The 27,286-nt window shown below is 37.7% G+C and overlaps 2 protein-coding genes across 2 annotated transcripts in view; both read right to left on the reverse strand.

The window, feature by feature from the left end:
* On the reverse strand, window positions 1–3,535 carry LOC114545374 (sterile alpha motif domain-containing protein 9-like). The gene is made up of 3 exons (XM_028563647.1): window positions 868–3,535; window positions 463–540; window positions 1–311 (listed from the first exon to the last, which is right to left on the reverse strand). Exons 1-3 carry the CDS (start codon window positions 3,533–3,535, stop codon window positions 49–51), a joined length of 3,009 nt encoding a protein of 1,002 aa, XP_028419448.1. The 3' UTR covers window positions 1–48.
* Window positions 3,536–8,116: 4,581 nt separating this feature from the next.
* The window catches only part of pea15 (proliferation and apoptosis adaptor protein 15), a 54,357-nt gene continuing 35,187 nt past the window's right edge, over window positions 8,117–27,286 (reverse strand). The window contains exons 2-4 of the mRNA XM_028606294.1: window positions 17,011–17,185; window positions 16,560–16,715; window positions 8,117–14,615 (exon numbers count right to left, since the gene is read on the reverse strand). Of these exons, the coding sequence (XP_028462095.1) occupies window positions 14,551–14,615; window positions 16,560–16,715; window positions 17,011–17,182 (393 nt within the window). The 5' untranslated portion in view covers window positions 17,183–17,185 and the 3' untranslated portion in view covers window positions 8,117–14,550. The remainder of the gene's footprint in view (window positions 14,616–16,559; window positions 16,716–17,010; window positions 17,186–27,286) is intronic.

Below are 27,286 nucleotides of genomic sequence, written 5' to 3' on the forward strand. Positions count from 1 at the left end.
TAATGTCAAAAGCTACAACACATATTTGTACTTGTACATTTTGCTCCTTTAATCAGATCCCTCAAGCTCATTGATGAGAGGCCTCATACTCTTCATCCTTCTAAGGATGTCACAGAGAGCGTCTTTGCCCATTGTGCTGGAAGTCAAACTCTGAATAATGCCACTCATCTGGTCTTTTCTGGATTTTACAGCTCTCACAGCCTCATAGTTCTCATTTGAAATCAACCCCCTATCCTTGAGCTTCAACAGGATGCCTTCTGTATCAGTCACTCTGTTAATCAGATCTGTCTGATGGAGATCTACGAAATGACCTGAGGCAGGAAGAAAAAAGCAAAAAAAAATGTTAAAATTGTAAATCAATGAACTGACAAAAAATTGAGAGTGGAAATGGTGCTCGAGGCCACTATGTAAAGTAATTTTATCATTGCTCAATCCTAATTTGTATTTTTGCACATTACTTACCTCGATTTTTATCCGTCCATGGAGAGAGTTGTGGTTTTATTTCCTTGGGTTCTGAGCTAGCCATCTCTGGGGATTGTACTGCCACACAGTACAATGGGACGGGATGCCATTAGTGGTGCATACAGCAATAAAAAATAACATTTAAAAAATTCTACAGAAATGTGTCCCTCCAAAAACAGTGCCCCGACCTTGTATTACTTTCTAATGTGTAACTGAAAATATACATAACTATTCTGTATTGTCTTCCAGAACAGAGCAGAAGATAACACAAATAGTCCAATCACAGAGCAACAGCAACAATACTTAAAATAATTAAACAATTAAGCCTGGAACTATTTTAGAAATTTCTGCCAGGTGGGTATTTCATTATGCTTAAATTATAGTAGCCTATATAACAATTCTTACCCTTTTCTGCAGGTTTTGTCTGGATGGCAAAGGCTACAGGACCTCTGATGGTAAATCCAATGTAAAAGGAAACTTGGCGTGATCTCCAGAGGCTGTTTCGGAGGTTTGCATCCATCTCAATCTCTTTACCATCAATTCTTGCATAGACTCTGTAGTTTCGTACCACCCCTTCAACTTTGAGAAGGCGTGCTTGGATCGTCGGATCTTTGAAAATCTTCTCGTTGCTCCAGTTGTTGCTCCAATCTTGTATTGTTTCCTCATTTTGTTCAAGAAACATTTCTTTGAGGACCTTTCTGTGAACAATTCTGGTCAGATCTTGACCTTTTCCAATGAAAAACAGAGGGGGGAGGTACCTTGATCGATAGTGTCTCTTATATGCACGTTCATAGGAGTGGTGCATAAGCAGAATTAATTCATTGAGGTCAAGGACACATTTCTCTTTACTGTCTGAAGGCCAGCACAGGAGGAGGGTTAACATCTGGAGCTCAGGTGAATCTTCGGGGATCAGAGGCATTTTTGGTTTAAACACAGTTAAATCATTGCAATCAGAAGGAAACATTGCTCTCAGATTTTTTAACACAATATGATTGAGGATGTAGTTGGCCAGAGCTGAGACCGAATCTCTCTGTGAAAAGATTTCTTCCCACCATGTAGTTATTTCCTTAAGGTCTGATTCAGCGCATTCTCTGTCAAGACATGAGAGTACTCCAGCAGATGTGTCTGCCCGGTTTTGCTTAAGCTTCTGGATGAGATCAGCACCTTTGTCTTTGAAATGCTTTGGTGGGTAGTCTCCGACATACTTCCTGTAGCAGTCTGAGGTGTCTCTAGAAATGTATGAGGGATCATCTTTCTTCATGTCAGGCTTTGAGTAAGTAAGATATTTATCAAAAAATGCACATTTTCTCTCAACCTCATCTCTTAGGCTGTTTATTAGATGGTTAAATCTGAAGAGTTTGTTGTCTCCAAGTGATCCCAGGACAGACTGCAAGGACACTTTCTTTGTGAGAACTTCTATCCAAGTTTCATTCTGACTGACAAGTCGGTCATACACAAGGTTGCAAACTTGTAGATAACCAAACATCCCTCTGTTGTTAAAAACATGTGAGATTTTGGTCTCGCCATCTCCTTTCATCTCTATCCCACGTTCATTTTCAGCAAGTTGTTCTTCATCTTTGAAAGCCTTAATGGCCTTTGCGGCCAGTTGCAAAATTTCTCTTGGATTGGCAGGATGCTCTATGTTCTTCAGGTGGTTCTTATGGACTTGGCCCAGTGTGTCTGCAATAAATGAACTTTGGGGATCTCTTTCCTTTGCTCTCTTTGCCCACATTTCTGCCAGGTTGTAGTCTTTTAGTTCCGTGTAATAAAAACGAGCAAGTGCTTGTGGAAAAAATGGATTTTGATCAAACTTTTTTGATGCCATCTTTAAAACAGATGCACTCTGGACATAATCCTCTGTCCTTTGAATATCTAGAATCAGTCGAGAAAATCTTTCTTGCTCCTCTTTCATCTCTGTACTATTGATTTGGTTCTCTTCTATTTTTGGTCTTCTCCTGGTTAACATGTCTTTGACAAAACCAACCAAAAATGCAGGAACCTCATCTCTGCACAAAGTGTTCAATAGGTTTCTTGCTGTGTTACTTCTGGCTACGCCCGCCTCTACCATCAATTCAGTACAACACTTTGCTATCATAGGGTGAGCCATGCAGACTTTTTTTCCAGATGCTTCTTGGAAGGTGATGATGAGATGGCTAAAGGGCTCCATTCTGTCCTCCAGTGAAAAGTCTCCATGAATGTAGTCATCATGTTTGAAGAAGTCCAGGCACTGAGACTCCAGGAGATATGAGCCTGGTACATAGGCATTCAGCAGCGATATGAAGGCAGCAAGCTGGGTTTTCTTTGGTTTATTTGCACTTCGGACTGTGCTGAATACTTTGCATACTTGTTTGACATAAGCTTGAGAGAAATTAGTTTGCATTATGTTAAAGCCATGGAATTGGTTGCATTTGTAATTATACTTTCTACAAAGTTCTTTCTTTTTCTCATCAAATTTTTGCTTCTCTGTGTCAGAAAGTTTTTGTTTTAGTACGACATGGTCACTGTTTTGTAGAAGGGCATCATTTCTAACGCAGTTAAGGAATATCACCACAGGCATACGGGTGACTATCTGCTGCTCAGCAATCTTTAGCATAATGTTGTCTTGCAGAATTTCCAAAATCTGCTCATCATTCACTAACATCAGCACAGTTTTCTGGTGACGTTGACTGCCTGCTGTGAAAAGGTGGACCACCTCCTTCGCAACATTTGTGATGTCTGAGGTTGAGCCTGTTAAAACAGCACATCTGAAGGTTTTTCTCAAGTCCCATAACACCTTCATTGCCAGTGTGGTCCCCCCACAACCTGGCTGGTGGAATAGTTTAACAGTTGATATTCCGGGGAATTTCCTCTGTTGTTGAATTTGATCCACAAGTTTGTCGTATCCATCTCGTTTGATGAAAAGAGTTCCACTAATGTAAAAGTTTAACCATTTGGGTGGGGCCCCTCTGTAAAAGTTTTCCTCTGCCTGTTTAACAACTTTTGGATCAATGAACTCTCCTTCAAACTGATTTGCATTGAGAACATCCAACATTTCCCCACTTCTAGCAGTGGACAAGGCTGGTCCATTTGCCATCTTGGACTTTCAGTTTCCTGTACATTAATGGATGAAAAGTTGATAAGGAAAAATCTGGTATCTGGACGGTAAACACACACAAAATGCTACAAAGCTAGCATGCAATTATCAAGGACAGATGCAGGGGAGAAACGTTAAACACCTGGCTCAGCTTTGTGCAGCTGTACCATGAATCATTTATGTGTATATATATTGTATAAAGAACAATTACATGTTATATGTGAACCAGTAATCTGACCTTCACATCCCATATTTTACAACAGCTAGTAAAAGTATTTTACTTGATCCCCAGGTTCTCAAATGTGCTGTGAACTGGAGAATTTGGGGTTAGCCCCATACATAAAATAATAACTAATTCACAATGCTATGCTGCACAGCACAGATACAATGTAGGCCTGTGCATTTATTATTGATTTAAACATTTGTTTTTAATGAGTTATAGACTACTCCAACTTAGACAAAAATGTTTCTGATAAAATAGGCCTACTTCACAATAAATTAATATGGATGGTTGTTTAATGACATTATCAAAATAAAATTATCAAATGCTTCACCTGCAGCTGGCCTGCTAGCAGTTTTGATCCAGCTCTGCAAAGTTGCAGTTCTTTATCTGCTTCCTTATTCTCTTTTTTCTTTCTCTCTCTCTCCCTCCTTCAGTCATCTTTGTTACAGTACAGGCCAAAAGTTCGGACACACCTTCTCATTCAATGTGTTTCTTTATTTTCATGACTATTTACATTGTAGATTCTCACTGAATTCATCAAAACTATGAATGAATACAGATGGAATTATGTACTTAACAAAAATGTGAAATAACTGAAAACATGTCTTATATTTTAGATTCTTCAAAGTAGCCACCCTTTGCTTTTTTTGATAACTCTGCAAACCCTTGGTGTTCTCTCAATGAGCTTCATGAGTTAGTCACCTGAAATGGTTTTCACTTCACAGATGTACTTTGTCAGGGTTAATTTGTGGAATTTTTTCCCTTATTAATAAAAAAGCAAAGGGTGGCTACTTTGAAGAATCTAAAATATAAGACATGTTTTCAGTTATTTCACACTTTTTTGTTAAGTACATAATTCCATATGTGTTCATTCATAGTTTTTATGCCTTCAGTGAGAATCTACAATGTAAATAGTCATGAAAATAAAAAGGAAACTCATTGAATGAGAAGGTGTGTCCAAACTTTTGGCCTGTACTGTATGAAGGAAAATATAATAATATAAAGTGTATTACATTAACCAATTGGCACATGTTTATTTATCATCTCATAACAAAATAAGCTTTTAGCTTTCACTTACGTTACATCTGCTTGTTGGTTTAAAAGTCACGTTACATATGACATGCACTGTAATGTAACAGATGTACTGACTACAATAGCCTGCTGCTGATAGGCTTCATTAGCTTTGTAATGTAGGATGATACGTTAATATAAGTCAATGGTGCGCAATGTGCTGCAAACGTTACAAGCTGCACATTATTTGAAGCCCAAGTTAATTTTTTTTTTTTACTATTCACAGAGCATTTGTCATTATCTCCATAACTTCCAAAACTCACGTGAAGGCGGAAGGGCTTTCCGTCTTTAACATGCAGTGCCAAAGACTCTCTACTTCTTAACTGTATCTGGCGGTGCTCAGTGTGTGAGAATATCAACAAAGTCACAAGACTGGGGGCACAGGCTGACAACTGGCTGTTGCCCAGGCAACTATAGCCCGTACCTGTGCACATCCCTGAGTCAGGTAGGCTATTATACATTGATGAATTAAAAGAGCTGGATTTGGTGCTGCCACTCTCTCAGTCTTGATATAGTTTGGCACTCAAGATACAGATTGACAGCACAAGAACGTCACCAAAAAGGTTGGTACCAAAATGTCAAATAGTATCTTTATAGTCTAACTGAAACTTCAACATGTTTGCAGATTTAAAAATGTTCTCACCTTTTTCCATATAATGCAGAAGTCTCACATGTCATGTACTCAGTAGTAGTGATCGGTAACTATGTGCTGTAACCTGAATGGTGGTTAGATTAATATAGCCAAATGTCACACCCACAGTACATGGGTGTAATTACAGACAGGTATGTACAACTGACTGTGAATGCCAACTAAAGTAATACATATTTTCCTGCAGCAGTATCGTTTTATTGGAAATGCTTACAAAGATTTTCAGTAAAGGGTGGGGAGCTTGATTTGATCTATGAAATGTTGGTCACAGTTCATGCAAATAATTTACTATCATTGCCAATTATTAATCTCAACAACAAATAATAAACCTTAAAACACTGGTTTGTTGTTCAAACCAGTGTTTTAAGGTTTATTTTAATATACTTTCAGTTTAGTTTCCTTTGATCTCATTCCTCACAAGGAAACCTAACAATGCAATCTTTCACTTTCACAACAGTTCATTTCTGTGGTGATTTAAACCTGTTCATCAGGTTTCACCAGAGTCAGATTAAATGTCTGTTGTTAAGTCAGGGTTTTGCATAGATACTTTACAATTTAAATGACAAGTTCAGCTTAATAAATGGACTACTTGATAAATTTAGCTCATTTTATTTTTGTATGTTATGGACGGCTGCAACTAATGATTATTTTCAAGATTAATCTGGTACAAGTACCTCACATTTAGAGAGTAGAGGTACATAGTTACATTCCAATATGTTATCTTTAGGTTTTGTAACATCTCAACCATCTTTGAAAGAAAGCAAGTTCACACAGTATAGGTTAGCAAATATATTTTAATATATAATATTTATATTCATTTTAGCACAATGACAAAATGGCATAATTTCAGTTGTCTCATTTAAATCATGACAAAAGCCACCCCTTAATATATTTGTTTCAATAATACCTCATATCATATTTTGTTGCAGTCATTGCAAAATGAATCCTAAAGCACTTCCTGTTCCGTGAGAGGAAAACCTTAGCAGAAGTTTCTAACAGCATTGAGCCAATGGCATCGAACGGGGTTATTTCATGAGCTATGGGAAAATGTAGAAATGGATGTTATGACGCTCTTTTCTGTATTAAGCACAGTGTCACATCCTCCAACACCACATCAGTTTTTTGTCACTGGGACAGCACTGGATCACTTCACTGACTCAAACCAAATTAAACTGTGTGCACATTATCTAACAGCTGTAAAGCTAAATAATCACACTTGTTAAAGAGCAATAAGTCTGACAAACATAATGGAGTGGAATAACAATGTGGGGAAAAAAAATACCTGTCACTTTCTACATGTTTGAAGCACATTACAAAATAACAAGCAGATGACGAGAGAAAACATCCCACCGGCTGACTTATAAGGCAGAGACACACAGGGCAACTCTCAGTGCCTACGAATAATCTCTGCAACATTACTTACATCTAAATGTTTTTAAAATGTATAGTTCAAATGTTCACATTTTCTGATATTAATCAATTGAATTCAGTTAGCAGCTGAAAGTGATGTTTCAATTCAAAACCCTGCAGGTGCATTTTGGGAAAATCTCTGCTACTTGGAGAATTATCCACCCTCAAAGTCATTGAAATAATTTGTATAATACTAACACATTATAATTTTCAAGTCCTGTCTGACGCCTCTGTATATACCTTAACTCCTCCCATTGTAAATCAAAACTTAAACTGCACCACAGGAATGTTTTTCAGTTAAACCTACAGTAACACAGATCAGATTACAGTTGAAAACACAACACCTCAAAATAGCCTCTATTGTCCACTACTGCAAAAACGCACACACGTCAGATATTCTGTGATCGAGCCACAAACCTTAAAGTGACCATCTGAAATAAAGATTGATCACCACAAACATCATTAGACATTGCTTAATGTTAAGCACCGCACGATTTCAAATTCATCCACCCGAGCAGTTTGCAACTGAATCAAGTTGGCACTTATACCCACTATGTGAAAGCTTGCTTTTTATTGTGCATGAAATGTAAACTTTATTTGTCAAATTGAAAAGAAAACATTTCTTTGCTTTGCAGCTCTAGAGAAAAGTAAGTAGGTGTGGTTAAAAATCATGAGCACAATATTCAGGAACTTAATGTGACTTACACTCTTCCTGTGACGTCTAAAAGGTACAAAGGAAAACATAAAAACATTGCTGCACAACTTTATATGACGCAACTCTGACCAGACATTCAGCATTCCTAACATTAACACATTTTACAGCATTCTTGTGCAAGTCCTGCCACATTCAAAAAGATATTGACTAGATGAGGTGTGGCATCTTGTACACACACCAGAGATGTTTATGAAAGTATGAACCTACATACAGTATTACTCTCTGATCATATCTCAAACAGCTACAACCACCCAGACTATTCACACTACTCTACCCAGCATATAGTTACCTCTTCACTCTATTACTTCATCCATGCACCATTTAACCATTAACTAACACCTTCCTTTAAAAATAGCAAATAAAACTATGGAGCCAATATTGAATAGATAAACAGTAGGCCCTACACTATGAAATAAAATGAAAATATGAATACATTGTGTAAATTAAATCAATAAACCAATAAATTGTGAAGTAATTTAAGAAATGTATTTAAGCTCAACTTCATTATAATGATACATTTCATATTAAAGTTTTATTCAATTTCATTATGTACATTCTTACTTCAAAATGCCCTTTCAGCTCAACAACTGCTACCAAATTTAGCCAGTTAGCTCATGATAGCTAGAGTAACAAGTCATTCTGATTAAATTAACTAGAAGCTGCTGCTCTTAATAAACATAGCACATTAACTATAACCTTTCATTTCGCTTAGCATGGCTGTACATGCTACCTATCTAATTAGCTTGCTGGGTTGTTTAGCAGTATTTAGCAACTAGCTCCAGTTCAAGCTCTAGGCAAGATTGACTACAGTCTTTTTGTTCTTCTAGCTAGTTAGCTGGCTATAGGTAGGTAGCATTTGAAGCTTGTTAGGCTAAATAAAATGTTAATTTCAGTGTCTATGTACTGCTTTTATTTACAGTTGGACAGAATCTGTATTACTTTGACATTTTGCTCTAGCTAACATAAGCTAAGTGGCAAAGTTTGGTTGTTGAGCTTCCTTGCTCAACAACAATTTCTAAATTAATTATTTTACACAATTTATTCATGTGACTGTTTTTTAGAATTACTTATTTATTCATCTAACATCGAACCTTTTGGGGCTCCATACAAACTAGAGGGACTGCTTATTGTTTTTATATCCAATGGGTTATCTTTTTATAAAGTGAGTGGAATCAGAAAATACTTTTCAGGAAAACACTGCTAACAATCTGATAATAAAGGCTGCACTCTACAAATCAGAGGTCAACATTTCTTAAACTTTCTACATGCACCTAGCCCAACATTTCAAGACGCTATGCTCTTTACATTTCCTACGCTTGGTGCAATGTGCAAGTGACAACATGTCTCATATGGACAAAAAGGCAGATTACCACTTTGTGACTGCTTTTATCTTTTGTCATGATTCGGAAACTCTGAATAAAATCATTTTCACGAGCGGTGACCACGACACATCTGATCAAATACGACACAGAGAAACATAATATGTTACATATCAGTAAATACAATGAAATGAATATCACTTTTTTTTGTAAAATCATCACCCAAAGGCAAAACAGCAAAACGTGAATGAAGAGAATAACATGAATTATAAAAGTGTTGAAACATGGTCTGCTTAACATTAGATAAGCAACACGTTTTCACCTCCTTGATTTGTTTCCAGTTAGTTAAACAAAATCAGGGGACATAAAAACAACAATATATAGGCATAAATAAATTAATCAAGTTCAAAACAAACAGAGATATATATTCAAAATACATATTTACAACATAATAAAATGAAGAAAGAAAAACAACGAACAACAGTCTTATTAAGGGAAAATTATACTTTTGTTTGAATCAATTTTAATTAATGGTTAGCATTACATGCTGAATACCTTCACACAATATGTGCCTCTTTGTTTCCTACTTCATCTATACTCATGTATTGGTTATAATCAGGTATTAACATTAAATACTTATATATTTTAGTAGGTTTATACTTTTGCAGCATTTACTAAGTTGATATGTACTTGGTATAAGGATATCCAAATTTGACATCATTTGTGACTGATATGTTGGTATATTATGTGCCGATTGGCTACCGAAAACGCTAAGCAATGCCAAACATATAATCCACCTGGTGATGAAGTCAGAGGGGCTGTGCCAAGGTTACCATGGTGACATTTATGGGGGTTGACTTTAGAGGAGTAGGAAACAGGAAGTGGATGTTAAAAACTATAAAACAAAGAGAAGGGTGCATCACAACCACATGTTGATGCTGACAGAACTTCTAACACTCCAGTGAATACAACCAGGAGAATCTAGAGCATCTCTCAGCTGGATTTTTTTTCTTCTTTTTTTGATGTTTACATATATTGCATGGACAAACTACTGACAAACTACCATACAATTGTTAACATGAGTCCACTGCCTACTGAAATTCTGAGAGAGAAAAAAATAAAAGTCACTTGGTCACATACGTCTAAATTCACAAGTTGCTATTCAAAAACCTTTCAAATAAAAAGAGAAGATAAAAGAAAGTACAATGGCCCAAATCCTCCCTTGCCGATATTTTGAACAATTACGGAAACGCATGCTAAGATCTGCATGTTGGTTTGTAAAGTCAACAAAGCTCTTCACTGAAAATGGGGAGTGGCAATCGGTCGTCAATAAACATCCATTTTAACGCTGGTAAGGACCATTACCCACAGGTCATAGCAGTAAGTTCAACTGCCCCCTTTTGCCTGATAAAATGCTGTCAGTTCAGCTCTGTGATAAATGCAGTAGTCATATTTTGTGTTCAATAGGCTCAAGCTATAGGAGGGCAGTAACCGCTTCACTTGGGGTCAGGCCTAGCAAGGGCTAGTCTGGACGCTCTAGGGAAGAGCCACCCAGAAACACTCTGACACTGTTATACTTCATCAATCTGAAATATCAGTACATGGATATACGATATATTTTATGATTAAGTGCTGCATTCTACAGTTTTTTGTATGGCATTTGGTAATACCTTCGCTAAGCATGCGTTATGGCTCAATTTGAATTTTAATCTACACTCAGAGACGCTTCAGCGATTCATTTCTCCCTCTATGTTAAAAGTCGGTGCAAAACTACAAAAACACAGAGTTTAAAATAAGTCCTTTCTCTTTGATTCTTAAGGGACACAAACTTATAGAAAAAAACTACTGGCTGCACTTAGGCACAGTGGTGCTTTAAGCTAAATGCTAACATCGGCACACTAACATGTTCACAATAACAAAGCTAATATGCTGATGTTTAGCATCCTGGTATAATAATTACCATGTTTGCCATCTAAGTTTAGCATGTTAGTATGCTAACATTTGCTAATTTGCACCAAAAAACGTATGAATGATTGGAGTGTTATTAGTCTTGAAAGAATTTGGTCATAAACTAATGTATTGGACTGATGATGGCACTAGATGAAAAGTCAGAGGAATCACTAAGGTTATTATAATTCATCCTAACAGGGACATGAATTTCTGTACCAAATGTCATGGCAATCCATCCAATAGTTGTTGAGACATTTTATACTGAAAAACAAACGTCAACCTGTTTGTTGTGTTGGAGGAAAGATCAGGGGATCACCAAAGTCATCAGGATTTACTCGCTGGTGACCATAAATGTGTGTACCAAATGTCATGGCAATCAATCCAAAAGTTGTTGAGATATTTCAGTCTGAACTGCAAAATGGGCCCATATAGCATAAAGAACAGTGTTCAGGTATTTAAGGGTGGACTATTCCTTTAACAGTACAATTAAAAAGTTTGATCTGACCTAGATTAACTGGATGTCTTATGCAAAGAAACATGATGGTTCGTAAACATCGCCACACAATTGCAGGCATTAAAAGACTATTGAGTGTTTGCTTTGATTTATAGTCTGTCTAACAAGTTTATTTCCTAGTTCTAAACAGTGAACATTGGGTAACAAGCATATATTTTCTTTCCCCAAACTGCACACTTTCTTCTTATCAAGTGCCACTCAGCACGTCCGTCATGCAGATTCAACACAAGAATATCAAGATCTAGTCAAACACCCTGACTTGTCTCAATTGAAGAGTTCAGTTCTTTAGATTAAGCGATTTGTTAGGAGGATATGGTACAGTGCAAAGTTCTCCTACAGACGTAAATGCATAGGATACAAATCAGTCCAACACTACAATATACGGCGAGCAATAAAAAAGAGAGAGAGAAAAAAAAAACAGATCACAGAAACAGTGATCAAAATAAAAGTCTTGGTCGTTGGCACTGGGGTCTGGAGTGGAGCAGGGCTGGGAGATAGATTTTTATGTTGTTGGTTCATTTTTTGGATCCTACAGCTTTGATAACAACGAAGATGGGGGCAGAAATAGACCCACAGACTAGTCCTTAGCAAATTTCAGAATAAAAGCGCTCTTTAAAAGTGAGAGCCGTTTTGATTAACTTGATGTGTGTGCCAGCGTCTGTCTCCGCTTTTTACACACACACAAACACACACAATCACTCACAGTTGTTAAAGATTTCGGGGTAAACACAAAGTCCGCTAAGGCTTTAATGCGGGGGGAAAAAGAGACACAGTGTTCAAAATAGCAGTTATTATAGTTTAGTTTCAACAGTCTTGCTAGCTATGTTGGTGCATGGCGGTAATGGCACAGTCAGTGGGTTATGAGCCGTCGTGTTCATTAGAGATCCTTTGTCACAATCTACTCTATGTACACTTTGTTAAAATGACATGTTTTATTACCACATGCCACATTGTCTTTCTGACCTTTTCTTTCACTTTGATCTGCACTTACATTTATTTCCAGAGGCCATAGTTTAACCCCTCATATAGAGAAAAATCACAAGCTGGTCAGTTACTTTCTGTGCAACAAATGAAATGGCAAGAAAGGGGTGTAAGAAAGTTTAGTGTTTGTCTCTTTATGTGTAACACAACACAACATTTCCACGCAATATAATACCCAATATGATCTCTCAAAATATACTTTTCTAATGTAGTCCAAATTGATGTACTTTAAGTGCTTCAGTGTTTTTCCCCTCAATTTCAGATTACATAAAATCAGGGTCTTTAGTTTCAAAAACCAGACATGGTGAAATTGAACGTACAGTGGAAACACACACTGCAGGTCAATATATTATTTCTGCTATATTTTCTTCTAATATATTATTTGTATATTTACATCTCTAGCCAGCTCATACAACAGACTTTCATGCTATCTGGTCCCATTGATGAAAAGAGAACCCATGGAGAGGGAATATCCATAGTTTAGAAATAATTGCTTTACTTTTCCCATCTAAATGTTCTCTAAATATATCTTGCTATGATTATAAGCTAAAGGCAAATATTGGCTTTCCTATGAAAATCAACTTTAAATATATTCTTCTAAAATATTAGTTTTTTTTTTTTTTTGCTCTTGAAATATGATATCATTATCTGTGTAAGAGTAAAGGGAATGCATACAAAACCTCAAGCTGAGGAACAGTGACTGTCCTGGCCTTTCAGTTTGACTTACAGTTTAATTTCAAATACAGCAACCTCATGGCAAAAGATGGTAACTTGATGACTGTAATTATTTTTTAATGAACTATACAGACTTTAAAGGAATAGTCTGACATTTTGGAAAATCCTTTCCTTTTAATATGAAGCGGTTAGCTGAGCAGATTATCTTAGCACAAAGATGAGAAATTTCTGGCCGACTATGTCCAAAGGAAACAAAATCTGCCAACCAGCACCTCTAAAAACTAATTAACAAAATATATCTCATTCAATTAATCCCTATATTAACCCAAGTGTAAAAACAAGGCTAGCTGTTTCCGGTCTTTATGCTAAAATAAACTAAGCTAAGCTGTAGTTTCATATTTAAAAGACAGACATGAATGTGGTATCTTTCTTCTCACCCAAGTCACAGCAGAACAGTGAATATACGCGTCTGTTGAACTATCCCTTTCACATTTCAAAACACACCTGAACTATTAATGCAGCTACACACTAAAACAAGCACCCTCACAGAAACAAACCAGAGTCATATTATGTGAGATTTAGATACCGGTACGTTTTAAATTTCTTTTTTAAGAAGTGTTAACTTTTGCTGCAGTTTTGTTTGTAAAATACTTTTTGATAATGTAAACTATGCATTTGAAATGTTTTTGGCTGTTTTGCAATTTCTAATTCAATTTTTAAAAACAATTAAGCAACTGCTGAACTACGTTCATAGTCACAGTCATAGTTAAGTATCATTGTACTGTACATACAATGCATTCCCAGCTTAATTGTTTCTATGGTTACCCATCAGCTTTCTGACATTTTTAGAACGTCTGAAAAAATGAAACTTTGCCATTTCACTTTGTTGTTACGTTTTGAACGCAGGGTTTGTAGTTTTAAACTCGTCATGGCTGGATGTAGTCTTTGTCTTAACAATAACAACCTTCACTGGCATGCACACACTCAGACAGATGGTTGCATACAGTAAGCACAGCATCACAGATTGAACAGTGTTTACAGATTACACTCATTCTAAACTGACCCATTCAGCATTTGAATCGAGGGTAGACTTTGGCTCTCTCTCTCTTTCTCTCTCTCTCTCTCCTCTCTCTCTCTCTCTCTCTCTCACACACTCTCTCCTTACACACATACACTTTTCATCCGTCTCCAGATTACGTCTTCTAATGTCTCTTTTTCGCAGCTTCCCGCCTCCCCTCAGCTTGGAAAGAGGCTGCATCGCTACGATCTGATTGGTTGCTTGGTTGGTGGCTGCCTGCGCGGTTCTGTGTTAGTGCAAGGATGGTGCTTGGCTGGATGTGTGTGTGTGTGTGTGTGTGTGTGTGTGTGTGTGTGTGTGTGTGTGTGTGTGTGTGTGTGTGTGTGTGTGTAGGGGAGTGATGGGGTTGGTCATAAACGGTTGGTCGGTTGATTGGAGGGCCAGGAGTGAAGAAATCAAGGTGCAAAGATCAGGGTTGTGTGTCGCGATCTCACACTTTTTTAGGAGGTGGGGCCAACTTGATGATCTCATCTTCAGAGGGCTGGCGGATGATATCTTTTAGGGGGGAGGGGTTGGAAAAAGAAGGTAGAGAGAGACAAAGAGAAATAATAAGAAATCTATACGTTGAACAAAAAAAAGATGTAGCCAAAGTAGAGGAGAGCACATCGCACCAGGAAACGATTCATGCAATCCATTTTTTTGTATGTCATTGATATCAGAGCTGTATAAGGCATCATTTGTACATATGCTGCTTCAAATTAAACATGTTAAACAGGCAAAACATTTTATTGTGAAGCAGTCTGAAGAAACAACAGTGTACCTGTATTTATCACCGATGTTAGCACTGACTGTAGACATTCATCAAAAATGCATCTACATTTTTTTTTACTATTATTCTAATTCAAAATAAAATACATTCATTTTAGACAAAAGATTGGAGCTCTGAGCATATTATTTATAGTACATGAACACTAACTTTGTCATTAAAAACCATGTTCAGTATTATAAGCAGAGCTGGATATTGAACTGCAGTGCTTTTTGTATTGAAAACTGCAAAGTCTTTTGCTCTGTCCGAGTATATCTCATATACTTTTACATTTTTTATCTTTGGATTATGAATCATTTTATTCATTCCTCAAGCAAGATGCACAAAGTGCCCTCCAAATTTGGGAAGATAAAACACAATGACAGAACATAAGCAGCCTTAAAACAGCAGCACGGGATAAAAATAAAGCAACGCATATTAATATGACATAGTATAAGACTAAATATATAATCCATGTAAAAAACCTAAATCTCAAAGTTAGTTTAGTGCACATAATATAAAAATCCTGCTTCCTGAATAGAACTGAGCTAAACAGACATTCAATCATTTTAACAGTAGAGCAATTTATGTTATTTCTTTGGGCAGTGCATGCGTTTTTATGTTGTTGTAAATCAACCTGGCTGTAAGCTAAATTTCCCCTGTGAACTGAACCGAGCTACAAAGAAAGAAAGAGGTAGCAAAAAGCAGGTTGAGAGAGGAGGGAAACATTTTTTTTTTTTTTATTATTGCAACGTGACCTTCCTCTTATTTATTATTTCAATCTTTATTTACAACCAAAGGAAACTGTTATAAAATACATGATTAAGCCAGAATATATGTAAAGCAAAGACTCATAATAACAATTCATGACAAGGAAATGACTGTTCAGCATTAGATGCTTTTGTTGACCAGTCATTGCGGCATTAATCCAGACCATGTTTATGCATGTTTCCTAAATTTGTACACAGTTGGCCTGCAAATTATTAATAATGTTATATTAATATGATAGTTTGTAGCCCTTTGTAAACACAAAATGCCCTCAAATAGAGTCCTCAAAAGTAGAATCTTAAAAGTATGACAAATATGATGATTGCTTGCAAAGTTTTGTTTGTTTTAACTAAAACAAAACTATTCACAAAAAATTGTTTAATATCACGTTATCAAGTTTAATTGGTACGTCTTATAATTTATTAGAATGTTTTTTCCTTGCAGCTCTTTTGTCACAGGTTGTTTTTATGTTTTATTATGTCTACCGATTGTGACCAGTTCAACCAAAGTTTTTTTTTTTGTTGTCGTGAAAAAAGTACAATGAATTATTATTAATTAGTTAAGTAAGTAACTGGACAGGAACTCAGAGAATTTTTTTTTTTCTTCTGCTTTCCTATCCTGTTAATCATTTTCCAACTGCGTCAGAATGATCTTGCTACCACTTGTGTGGGGCCTGATACATACGTAGGTTGGAAAACCACTGAGGATAGGATGTTAAGGCAGTTTTCTGTTTAGCCATTAGGGGGCAGAACTCACCTACTACTACTAAGAACAGATTTGGCAGGCCAGGAAGCTAATCAGAATACCTTCTTTAAAGTCAAACATACAGAAATGTCTAAAAGAACTAATATAAGCCTGATTCTCTGATATATAAAGCTAACCCTACATCTACATGTTCTAGAGATTAAGCTCAAAGAGTGGGCTACCTTTGTATTTCTTGGCTGAGGGGATGCGTGTGAGCTTGGTGTCGATCTCGTCATCCTCAGAGATCTTGAGCACGGTGGTGCGGTACTCGATCACCCTCGTCAGCAGGTCCGGTCGCCGCGAAATCTCGAAGATGTGCTCGATGTACGACAGATTATCTGCATGAGAAGTGTTGTTTTTAGTGTTAGTTGACAGCAGGGGTCTTTGACATTTTTTAAGCCAAGGACCCCTTAGCTGAAAGAGAGACGGCCCCTTAGGGCTCCCGGATTCCATGTTGAAGATCTTTGGTTTACAGTATATCAGGCATGTCATACAGTTGATGTTTATTGGAAATAAGAAAGGACAAACTCTGCTCTTTACAAATTTTCACCCAGGTAGATAAAATACAGTATATACAATAATTGGATTTATTTGATTTGATTATTATACTTGTTCTCAATCTGTGTTTCTCACCTTGGGCCAGCTTGTCGTTCTTCTCCAGGTAGCTGAACCACTCCTTTGAGGAAGTGATGTTGTTGCTCTGGTCCTCGGGAATGTCCTCTTTGCAGGCCGACTTGAGCTGCTCCAAGTCTTCGTTGGTGATGTTTTCAGACAGGTCGCTGAGCAGAGAGCTGTACTCCGCCATGGTCTGGTCAGAGAAAGAGAGAAGGGAACCAGTTAGATATACTGAACAAAGTGATGCCAAAAGAGAACAGACAGTATAGGGGAGAAAGAAAGATATCCTACTGTTGTTAAATTCCTCAATGTGGAAACAGCCCACCTACTTCCCAGATTTCAGAATGGAAAGTTAGGAAATCTTAGCTAATGACAATAGCATACTGTCAGAGTGGGATGGAAAAGCACAAAGACACTGAGAATAGATAATATTAAACAGGTCAATCCTCTCTCTTTCTATCTGAAAGAGGAGATTGATTTAAAAGACAGGACGGGACAAAACGGGACGAAACACTGTCTTGCGCCTAAATTAAGGCCGTCCCAAAGGGGGGATCTATAGCACTCAGTGAAGGACTTCAGTCAGCATTCGGCTTTCGTTTATTATACTTGGACTGATCTTCAATTGAAGGACGGTGACATTCTATATTTCTTTATTGTCAACCAATCTCACGAAAAGACCAAAACCAACTAAACCTACGAACAAGTATTGACTGAAATAGCTTGTTCCTTTGTGTCATAGACTTCCACTGTTGTCCAAAAACAATTGCAAACACATCAATGAGCCACACTGTTGCACTCAGTGACATGTTTCTACATTACAAAGAACATAGACACTGTAAAGTATTGAGCGATGGATTAAGGCATTGTTGGCTTTCCTCTTTTCATGGGATGTGTTGCCAATAAGAAAAATATAGAATGACATTGGCCTTTTAAATGTTGTACAATCTACATGTATTGGCAAGTACAGTAAAACAGTTAGTTATTAGTTGCTTTTCATCAAATCAACTCAAGTTTTATAGATGTATTAAAGAAGACCATTTCTGTGCTGCTGTAGAATCACAGAAGCCAGTAGTCTGTGTATGTTGGAGGATAGGCAAGTCTACCCCTCAGTTAAGTTCATTTTGTTACCTTACATAAAAATAATTTTAAGCAGGGAGGTATATAGATTTTAAATTTGAGAAAAAAAAAAAAAGAATTATATATATATATATATATATATATATATATATATATATATATATATATATATATATATATATAAAAATCTATAATCATATACATTCTAACAGTAAATATATCCCAAAGAAAATTCCTCACATCATTATAGGCCTCCTACTTTTGGACAAAAATTTTGTAGACCATAGCTCTGTAAACGTTTTTTATAGTTGGTGACAAGATATTCAAATACATTGCAATACACTGGATTGTTTTCAGATTTAGACCTGGATGGGAACAGTGGTTTAAGGATTCAGTACATAGGCATGCAGTGGTTACGTATCAGGCTAGCGTTAATGAATGTGAGTTGCCAAGATTGCAAAGTTTGGGTTATCCTCACAAAGATAGGGTATTTGTCCTTGTGTGTGTGCACGAGCGTGTGGGAGTGTGTGTGTTGGCATGCGAGTTGTTCAGAAACAGGCAGTTGGCAACAAACAGACAAAAAAAGAACCACAGTGAGAAAGAAAGAAAGAAAGAAAGAAAGAAAAACAGAAAAACAGACTGAGTGATTCAGACGTGTTTTGAGGCCGTCTGCTCTGTTCAGCTGCGTCAGTTTAGAAGAAGTAAAGAAAAGACAGGCTTCAGATTGCAGCTCATTGCTTATTATTAACATACTTGGGTATGTTCATGTAAGTATTCCTATGCATCTTTATATCAGGATAATCACAAATATCTGTGCACATTACTGCAAATATTATGGTAGTATGCAAAATGTGAAAAACCTAAACAAAAGAATATATAATTTATGCAGGAGATATATAAAATATACAATTATACAAAATTGACTGTTAGATTGAAATTTGTTGGCAGCAAGAAGGATAATCATTAATTCCATTAAGTCCATTTTTAAGCAAAAACGTGAAAATGTAGTGGTTCTACATTCCTCTCTAGTTCCAAATGCAAAAATCTAAAAGTCTTTTAAAGATATTTGAAGATATCATCTTGGACTCTGGGACTTTGTTCTATACAGTGTTTGATAGAATAAGCAATTCTGCTATTATTTATGTATTCATTATTTTCATCATCAATTCATCTGCAGATTTTTTTTGGACAATTTAGTCAAAAGATTGTGGAAATAAATATCCCTCACAACTCCTTTAAATGTCTTTGTTTTGTCCAGCCATCAGTTCAAAAGCCAGTTTACAAAGATATGAATATATATCCACTCATCAGAGATGCTGGAATCAAAGAACATTTGTCATTTTTACACAGTTTATGCTTGAAAATTTTTCTTTTTCTGTTGATCGACTAATGGTGGAGACACAGTGGGATGCCAATGACATAATGCTAGAGTAAACCAAAAACCAACTGGTGGTGCTGCTTCCAACATTTTCAACCTTGCATCCAATGAATTGGCTGCTTCAGGTTTTCTATCCCAACATCCTGGTGAGATTTTCCCCAGCCCTTAGTGAGTTTAACGAGGCAGGGCTTTAGCTATGAGGAAATGATTAAGGTCACATAAAAAAAGCTGCATTTGAGCTGATTGGGATCCAGTGTCTTGCTCAGGGACACTTTGGCAACTTTGAGGAGCGATACAAGTCGCAGAAGGACTGCCTCCCTTCTATAGCCTAGAAATCTAGAGGCACCCTAGCGAAAGCAAATGTAATTTGCAGCCAGGGTCAGTCTAGCAACTCTCCGTTGGCTTGCTAGCTGGAAAAATCACAGGCCAATCACATCGTGTATAGAATCGGTGGGCGGGCTTAACATAAGGACGGCAGAGTTGCGACGGTTCTGCGTAAATTCCCTGCTACTTGAAAACAAAGAAGATGGCTGCTGCTGCTGGCGAACAGCTGTTTTTCGAATCGGCTTTGGTCGCGACTCTGGAAGACTTGGAGTTAAGCACTGAAGTCATTCTTAAAAAAGGAAGATGTGTTCGGAGTTTTGCCGACCGGCTACGGCAAAAGTTGAATCTATCAACTAGCGTTGCTCTGGTTGGCTATGAGTGCAGAGGGAATTTGAAAGACAACCGTTTAGCCCTCCCCTCGGATTGAGCCCTGCCAATGGTGAGTTCCCAGACCCAACATCTTGATGTGGGTCTGGCTTGTCAGGCTATCCCTTCTACCCATCTCCTCAGCATAACCGTGAATCTGAACACATATCTCTTTCTATGTCACCACCCCTCCCCAATCCCTGGCATCTATGCAGCTGGCGAGAGGCTGCCGCTCAATGCAGTGCATCATAGGCACTGGTACGAAAATCTGTCTGCCTCTGATCCCCTCAGTCTCATCACAGATAAACACAGCGTGCAGAAAGCCCAAAAGAGGCTCTGTGATGAGTGGTGTGACCTATATAATGGAGCAGCTGTTACCAGCAGCTACCACCAGAGGGCCCCCATTTGCTGTGGAGCATTATATACTTTAACGGCAGCTTAAGCATCTTATGGTGCAACAATGCTATTGTCTTTAGCCTGCTCACAGGGACATATGGATAGGAGGGGATGCTCTCTAGCTGAGCAGCAGACCGTGAACACATGATAGTAAACAGTGATGGAAAAAACGATGGTTTTATGACCTCATTCTTTCAAAAATACAGTTGAATTTGACAAAATGTACATTTCCAGCTAATAACTGGCGACTAGATGAATAGGTCTACATGCTGTCCTGACAAACAGTGACAGGTCTTTAAGTCAGCATATAATGTATGGGACGCTGCAGTCCCAGAGGCGGATTTTAAGGTCATGATTTGTTGGTCTGTTCTCTAATGGCCAATTGGTGGCATTTGGTTTGGTTTGTCTGATCCACGATCTCAGCCTCAGGGCAAGAGCACAATGATGACAGAGCGCTTTTAGTGTGCGTGTGGTGAGAGAGAGAGAGAGAGAGAGAGAGAGAGAGAGAGAGAGAGAGAGAGATAGTGTTATTTCAGTCTTAAATGTGACATTCATCTTCTCTCTAACAAGAGCAACTTGCTCAATCAAGACAAAGAGAGAGCAGGGATATGCACCTTAACTCCAGTGAATAAAACAAGGGTCTGAATTGTCTGTGTGTGTGTGTGTGTGTGTGTGCGCGAGCATTTTTGCATGTATTTGCGTGCACTCAAGTGATTGTGTGTTTGAACGCAATCACAAGCTTGTGTATTGTGTGTGTGTGATGGAGGGAGACAAAAAGGAGTAAGTGTGTGTGTGTGTGTGTGTGTGTGTGTGTGTGTGTGTGTGTGTGTGTGTGTGTGTGTGGGGGGGGGTCCCTGAGCCTCCTCTTTCGACCGAGGTCGCCCTGTCTGCTCTCTGTTTTGCACCACAATGGACTGGCGCTGCTTTTGTGTACTTTTAGCCGAGAAGGGGGAACAAAAAACAACAATGGATTGAGTGGCTACATTTAGTGTTTCTCTCTCCCACCGTCTCCCTCACATCGCTCCCTCTCACTGTCGCCTTTAACTCTTTCTTATCCACCAAATAAAGATGTTTCTATTAAAAACGGGCATGCTTCAAAAATTTAAATGAGAAAAATGAAATGCTATTCATGTTTTTTTATTTTTTATTAATCAAGTATTTTTATTAACCATGTCCTGCTATAATATTTATGATTTATTTTCCATTTTATCTTCGGTTCTTATTTGTTGTCTTCAAAAAATTATTTAAAATCAATACATCAATGTTTTTGCCATCATCAACACAGAAAAATATGACAATAAAAGACACCACCTAAAGTGCGTGATCTGCTATGATGGACCCAATGTATTAGTAATCATAGAGAGAGGCCACAGAAAGTCTGTTTCAGTACACATCTATTTCTGCAAAGGCAGACTACCATGCATCAGTGTTTTGTAAAAAGTTCTGAGAAAATATATGCATTTTTAAATTCCTGTGCAACATGGTAGTCATGCTCTAAGTAAGTAAAAGAGTTTGTGAAATCCCCTCCAACTAACGCTCCCCCGTCCCTAGTCTCTCTGGGACGAGCCTGACACAGCTTCCATACATAGAGACCCACTGTGCTTCGCATTCTCATGAACACAAACATGCTTTTGTCTGCTCGTTCCTCTGTCTCTGCTGTCTGTGCGTGTGAGTGTATGTGTGTGTCCTTAAATGTGGGAAAGAGAGAGAGAGAGAGAGAGAGAGAGAGAGAGAGAGAGAGAGAGAGAGAGAGAGAGAGAGAGAGAGAGTTGTCACTGAAATTATAATAAAGTCAAATTCAGCTATATATTAAGTAGTCTTAACAATAAAAGATAACCTAGAACAAAGAAAGATTTTGGGACGAGAAAAAACTATAGTACGTAAAGACTCTCCACTTTATAAATATATACTATTAATGCTTTAAGTGTGTTCGGTTACATTTGGAAGTTTATTAGTGACAAAACAGTTTGATGAGCAGTAAATTAATTTCAATTTCAATTAATTCAAGCTGTGAGCAATCTGTAAGGGAAAGATTTGCACTTGTAAAAGGAGTTCTTCATGTTTAGTTCGAAATGTCAGTTTTCTCTAGCAGTTTTGGGGGAGCTTAGCAACTTTTTTCCACACAGGCTTCAACAGATTTATATTGTATCTCTTACAGTTTAAGTCTTTAAATGAATAGTTTGGGAAATACACTTGTTTACTTGCAATAGCTGGAACTGAAAATAGCTAACCAGGCTCTTTCCAAGGGTAAAGAAATCCACCCGCCAGCATGTCTAAAGCTAACCAAGACTCCAAGTCGCTAGGCTCAGCTAAGCTAACCACGTCCTGCCTCTAGCTTCATATTTAGCATAGACATTATTCAGTAGACAGCGATTAACAGGATGAAGCTTCCCTCTCTGGCCAAATCCAGTAATCCTCCTAACTGCAATGCTGAAAATAGTGCGTAAAGGAAAATACTACAACTCAATCAAATCTGGTGACACAGCTCCGCTTGTTCTACTACATTTGCAGCTGAAATGCAAAGCAAAGCGTAAGCCAAAGTTTTTAACCATCATTGAATTTTGCTTCAATTGCAAAAACGATACATTGTTTTGTTTCACTATGGGTGGTGATTAGCTAGCCACATTTCTGCAACTCAACACTGAGGGAAAATAAAAGTTTTTTTCTATTTTAAGCTGCAAAGCAAGTTGAAGCAGCCAAGCTATTTTTCAATACTTAAAAAACGTGAGTCAAGGGCTTCCATTGCAGTTTATGGTGCATATTGGCTGCACATGTCAGCATGTAAAGTTTGGAACCTTTAAATACAAAAAAAGCCATAGCTCCTCAAGGCGTGAATGGATGCCAAGCAGTCTTTTTCCACTCCGTGACTAAACTGTTAACCCCCCCCACCACCCCATCAACTATAGTCTGCTTTACATTGTGCAATCAGGCCATTATTCATCCAGACAAGACCCACTTTTTTGTCTATACCGATAGTTTTCTGCTTCTTTTTTACACTTTCTTGTCTCTATTCCTATTAGATCCTTTCTCTCATTTCTGTCTTTATCTCCATGTCTGATTGCAAAGGGGTTTCATAAATGTGCAACAGCATTCAAGCACAGAATGACGGCACAAACATATGCTGCAGCATATATATATATATATATATATATATATATATATATATATATATATATATATATATATATATATATATATCTATATCAAGTATATAAATGCAGTGTTGAGGCGGGGTGTGTACAAATAAAGATAATGTCAAGTACAAATGTGGAAGACCCAGGTCTGAAAGCTGTGACGATATCTGCAGAGTCCTCGAGCACTTAGAGAGATCAAATCTATTTTTTTTTTTTCATTATACGCCTCATATTTTACAACACTTCACTATTCGCTTTCCATTTTCAATTGCCCTAATAATGAACCTGCTGAGTCCATCTCACAGACACAGAGACACATACAGACGTACAGTACATATACGTATATCACAACCACCAAAACGCCATTCACCCTCCACACCAATGACGTTGCCATGGCGACCAGGCCTAGCTTTGACTTTAGGCCTGGAGACTGTTACCTAGCGACAGGGCAGAGACCATACTCCCTTCTCACTTTACCTCGCACCCTCCTCACACCTTTCAGAATAAAAGCCCCACAAGGTGTGTAATTTGAGTAAAGTCATATGTTGAGATTTTCTTTTCTTGACTTAGTTATCATGGAATATTAGTTTATTAGCAACAACAAAACAGGGCTGTGACGACATGGATTTTTTCTTGCCGCGGTGAAGAAGCAACGTATAATGTATGGTGGTTAACCGCACTCCTCAAGCCTAGAAACAATTAATAATAATCAAACACAAAATAAATCCCCCATATGTTTAATAGACTGTACATTCCCTTTGTAGAAAGCTGAAGTGACAAGCAACTTAAATATGAATAAAAAGACAGTCAATGATGATAACTAAACAATGATTTTGTTTATTATTTCATATCACACAACAAATGCACACCAGCAAATAAATTACCCCTCCCCCCCCCAAAAAAAACCCAAAAACAAACGGTTTTCGTCACAGCCCACGGAAACACCATAATTTGTTATTAACACCAGTTTTGCTTTACAGTAATGAACAAGGTGTAACAATATTAGAGGTCGACCGATAGTGGATTTTACCGATACCGATAGCTAGGTTGGGCCGTATTTGCCGATAACCGATTAATCGACCGATAGTATTTAGAATTCATACTGGATAAAAACAAACATGACACTAAAAGTAAAACAGTGCTGAACTTTCTTATAAAAATAAAAAAAACTGTATTGAACCATGAAAACATGCAAAATGAAATAAATATAAATATTGAAGTCAATAAAAGACATTCATTCAAACTGAAACAAAAAGTAATAAATAACACATAAAAACAGTTAAACTGTCGGTTTAGAGCGGTAACAGACGATCTCTGACCTGGAGGGATCTATCTTTCTCACTATATACTCGTTGTTCTCGCTTGGATGCCCATATAAGGCGTAATGTGTGACGGACCTGCCTTCCCATTGGTTGAAAACATAAACAAAGGCATCATGGGAGATTCCCTTGTCGGTAGCACCTACGGTCTATGGGTAGCACGGAGTTAGCGGCAGAAATGACTGAAAACGTGATAAATTATGGACATCAAGTGGATGTAACAGTTTGGATTTAATGCTCAACAACCCCAAAAAAAGGCCCAAGTTCCAGGCTGGATAGAAGATCACCTGTAAAGGCTAGAAAGACCCTCTAGAGGAGCTATTGTAATGCACGATGCCAGCAGACCCTTCTCAGCTCTCGCGTACTGTGTAATGAATGACGCGCATTTCTCAGCCGCTCCAGCAATGGACGCAACCAGGAAAAACTATCGGTATGGATTTTTGCCGATAACGATAGTTCCACCAATCAACTATCGGTGCCGATTAATCGTCAAAACAGATTAATCGGTCTACCTCTAAACAATATACAGAAAAGTGCCAGAAAACATTATACACAGATACATGAGTGAGTAACAAAGACAATATGTGACATTGTGCCAGTCATATTTACATGCTTGCGTAACTCTACCTCCTCGGTCTCTCTTTTTATCAAAGCACACACAACGCGCACACACACACACACACACACACACACACACACACACACACACACACACACACACACACACACACACACACACACACACACACACACACACACACACACACACACACACACACACACACACACACACACACACACACGCTGGACTTCAGCGTGGAGACAAGCCTTTAGATTTCACCATGGCAACCAAACCACCGGGATAGCAGCTTAAAAATCTCCCTGACAGAGATCTGGAAAGTGAAATAGACTCTGTGATACTGTTTCCTAAACAATATATTCAGAACTTGTTTATGTGTCTGGTTTGTTTTTGGCAGGTCTTTTTTTCCCTTTTTAACTTGCTCTTTGATCCATCCCTCCCTCCCCTCATGTAGTGCCCTTTTGTCTCTGTTGCTGTTAGTGTAATTCTCCGCCTCCTCAAACTCTCAGCTGTGAATTTACAATCTATCACTATAGGCTCTAGTAAGTGATGATTAATCGAGGAACTGTTTGGTCTATAAAATGCCAAAAAATAGTGAAAATGTCGAACAGCCCAAAGCCCAAGATGACGTCCTCAAATGTCTTGTTTTGTCCACAACTCAAATATATTCAGTTTACTGTCATAGAGAAATAAAGAAACCAGAAATATTCACATTTAACAAGCTGGAATCAGAGATTAATCTATTATCAAAATAGTTTCTGATTAATTAAATAATATACACTAATAGATTCATCTTTGCAGTTCCAACCCAATGGGTAACCTTGAAACAGCTTCTTTTGTCTGAACAACAGTCAAGTTCCCACAGATTTTAGAAAACAGAGAAAAGCAGCAAATTCTTACATTTGAGAAGCTAGAAATGGAAACCATAAAACTTGTTGATGATTAGGTTTCTGTTGCTTAACTCATTCATTATCCGGCTAGTTGTTTTAGCACTGACAAAATGAGACCACAGATACAATCGGGCAACTCATAAACCTGACAAAGTGGCATCTAACCGTAAACGTAGTATAGAGGCCAATGTTTTACACACTTAAAAGGGGCTACTTTTGAAATACTGAAAGAAAAAAACAGCATGCTGGGATTGCCTCCACATGGCTCTCACTGACTGTACCCCAATATGTGAAATATCGACATTTTTTTTTTCACAGCCACATGGACTAACATACATGCGTGGCCGGACCGGCTTTCAAAATAAAGAAAAAAGCAGCTGTACACACAGAGGGAGTATGAAGTCATTCTCTGCTCAGAACGCCATTACTCCATTATATCTTTACTTAGCATATATTTGTTTGCTGCTATATTGATGTTCTGAATATTGCGTACAGCCCCTTTGAGTGTCAAAATGCTAATAAATCCTGCACAACTTCTTGTATCTTCATGTTTGACTCGGTGAGTACAAGCAGTTAGTCTCCATCTTCTTTTATTAAAAATACCGTGACATTTCTCAACCTCCTGTGCTCGCTTTCTCGCTCTCAGTATATTTTTCTCTTTCACAAAGATGGACCAAGAGGCAGAGTGTAGGAGTCCCACCCACACTTAAATCTCCCATGAAACTCACCTCGACTTTACAAAAGTCTGTTTGGCTGACCATGTATGGAAATTTTACTCCAAAAATGTAAAACAAATGCAACAAAAAAATGATATAATATACCTAATGAAA

This window comes from Perca flavescens, chromosome 19, assembly GCF_004354835.1.
Source record: "Perca flavescens isolate YP-PL-M2 chromosome 19, PFLA_1.0, whole genome shotgun sequence".
Lineage (NCBI taxonomy): Eukaryota > Metazoa > Chordata > Actinopteri > Perciformes > Percidae > Perca > Perca flavescens.

What these genes read in the sequence shown, in the direction of transcription:
- LOC114545374 (XM_028563647.1), bottom strand. Translation starts at nt 3,535, where the DNA reads ATGGCAAATGGACCAGCCTTGTCCACTGCTAGAAGTGGGGAAATGTTG. An exon ending in GACAAAACCTGCAGAAAAGG is followed by an intron (nt 541 to 867) that starts GTAAGAATTGTT and finishes ACTGTGTGGCAG; the next exon opens with TACAATCCCCAGAGATGGCT. An exon ending in ATGGACGGATAAAAATCGAG is followed by an intron (nt 312 to 462) that starts GTAAGTAATGTG and finishes TTCCTGCCTCAG; the next exon opens with GTCATTTCGTAGATCTCCAT.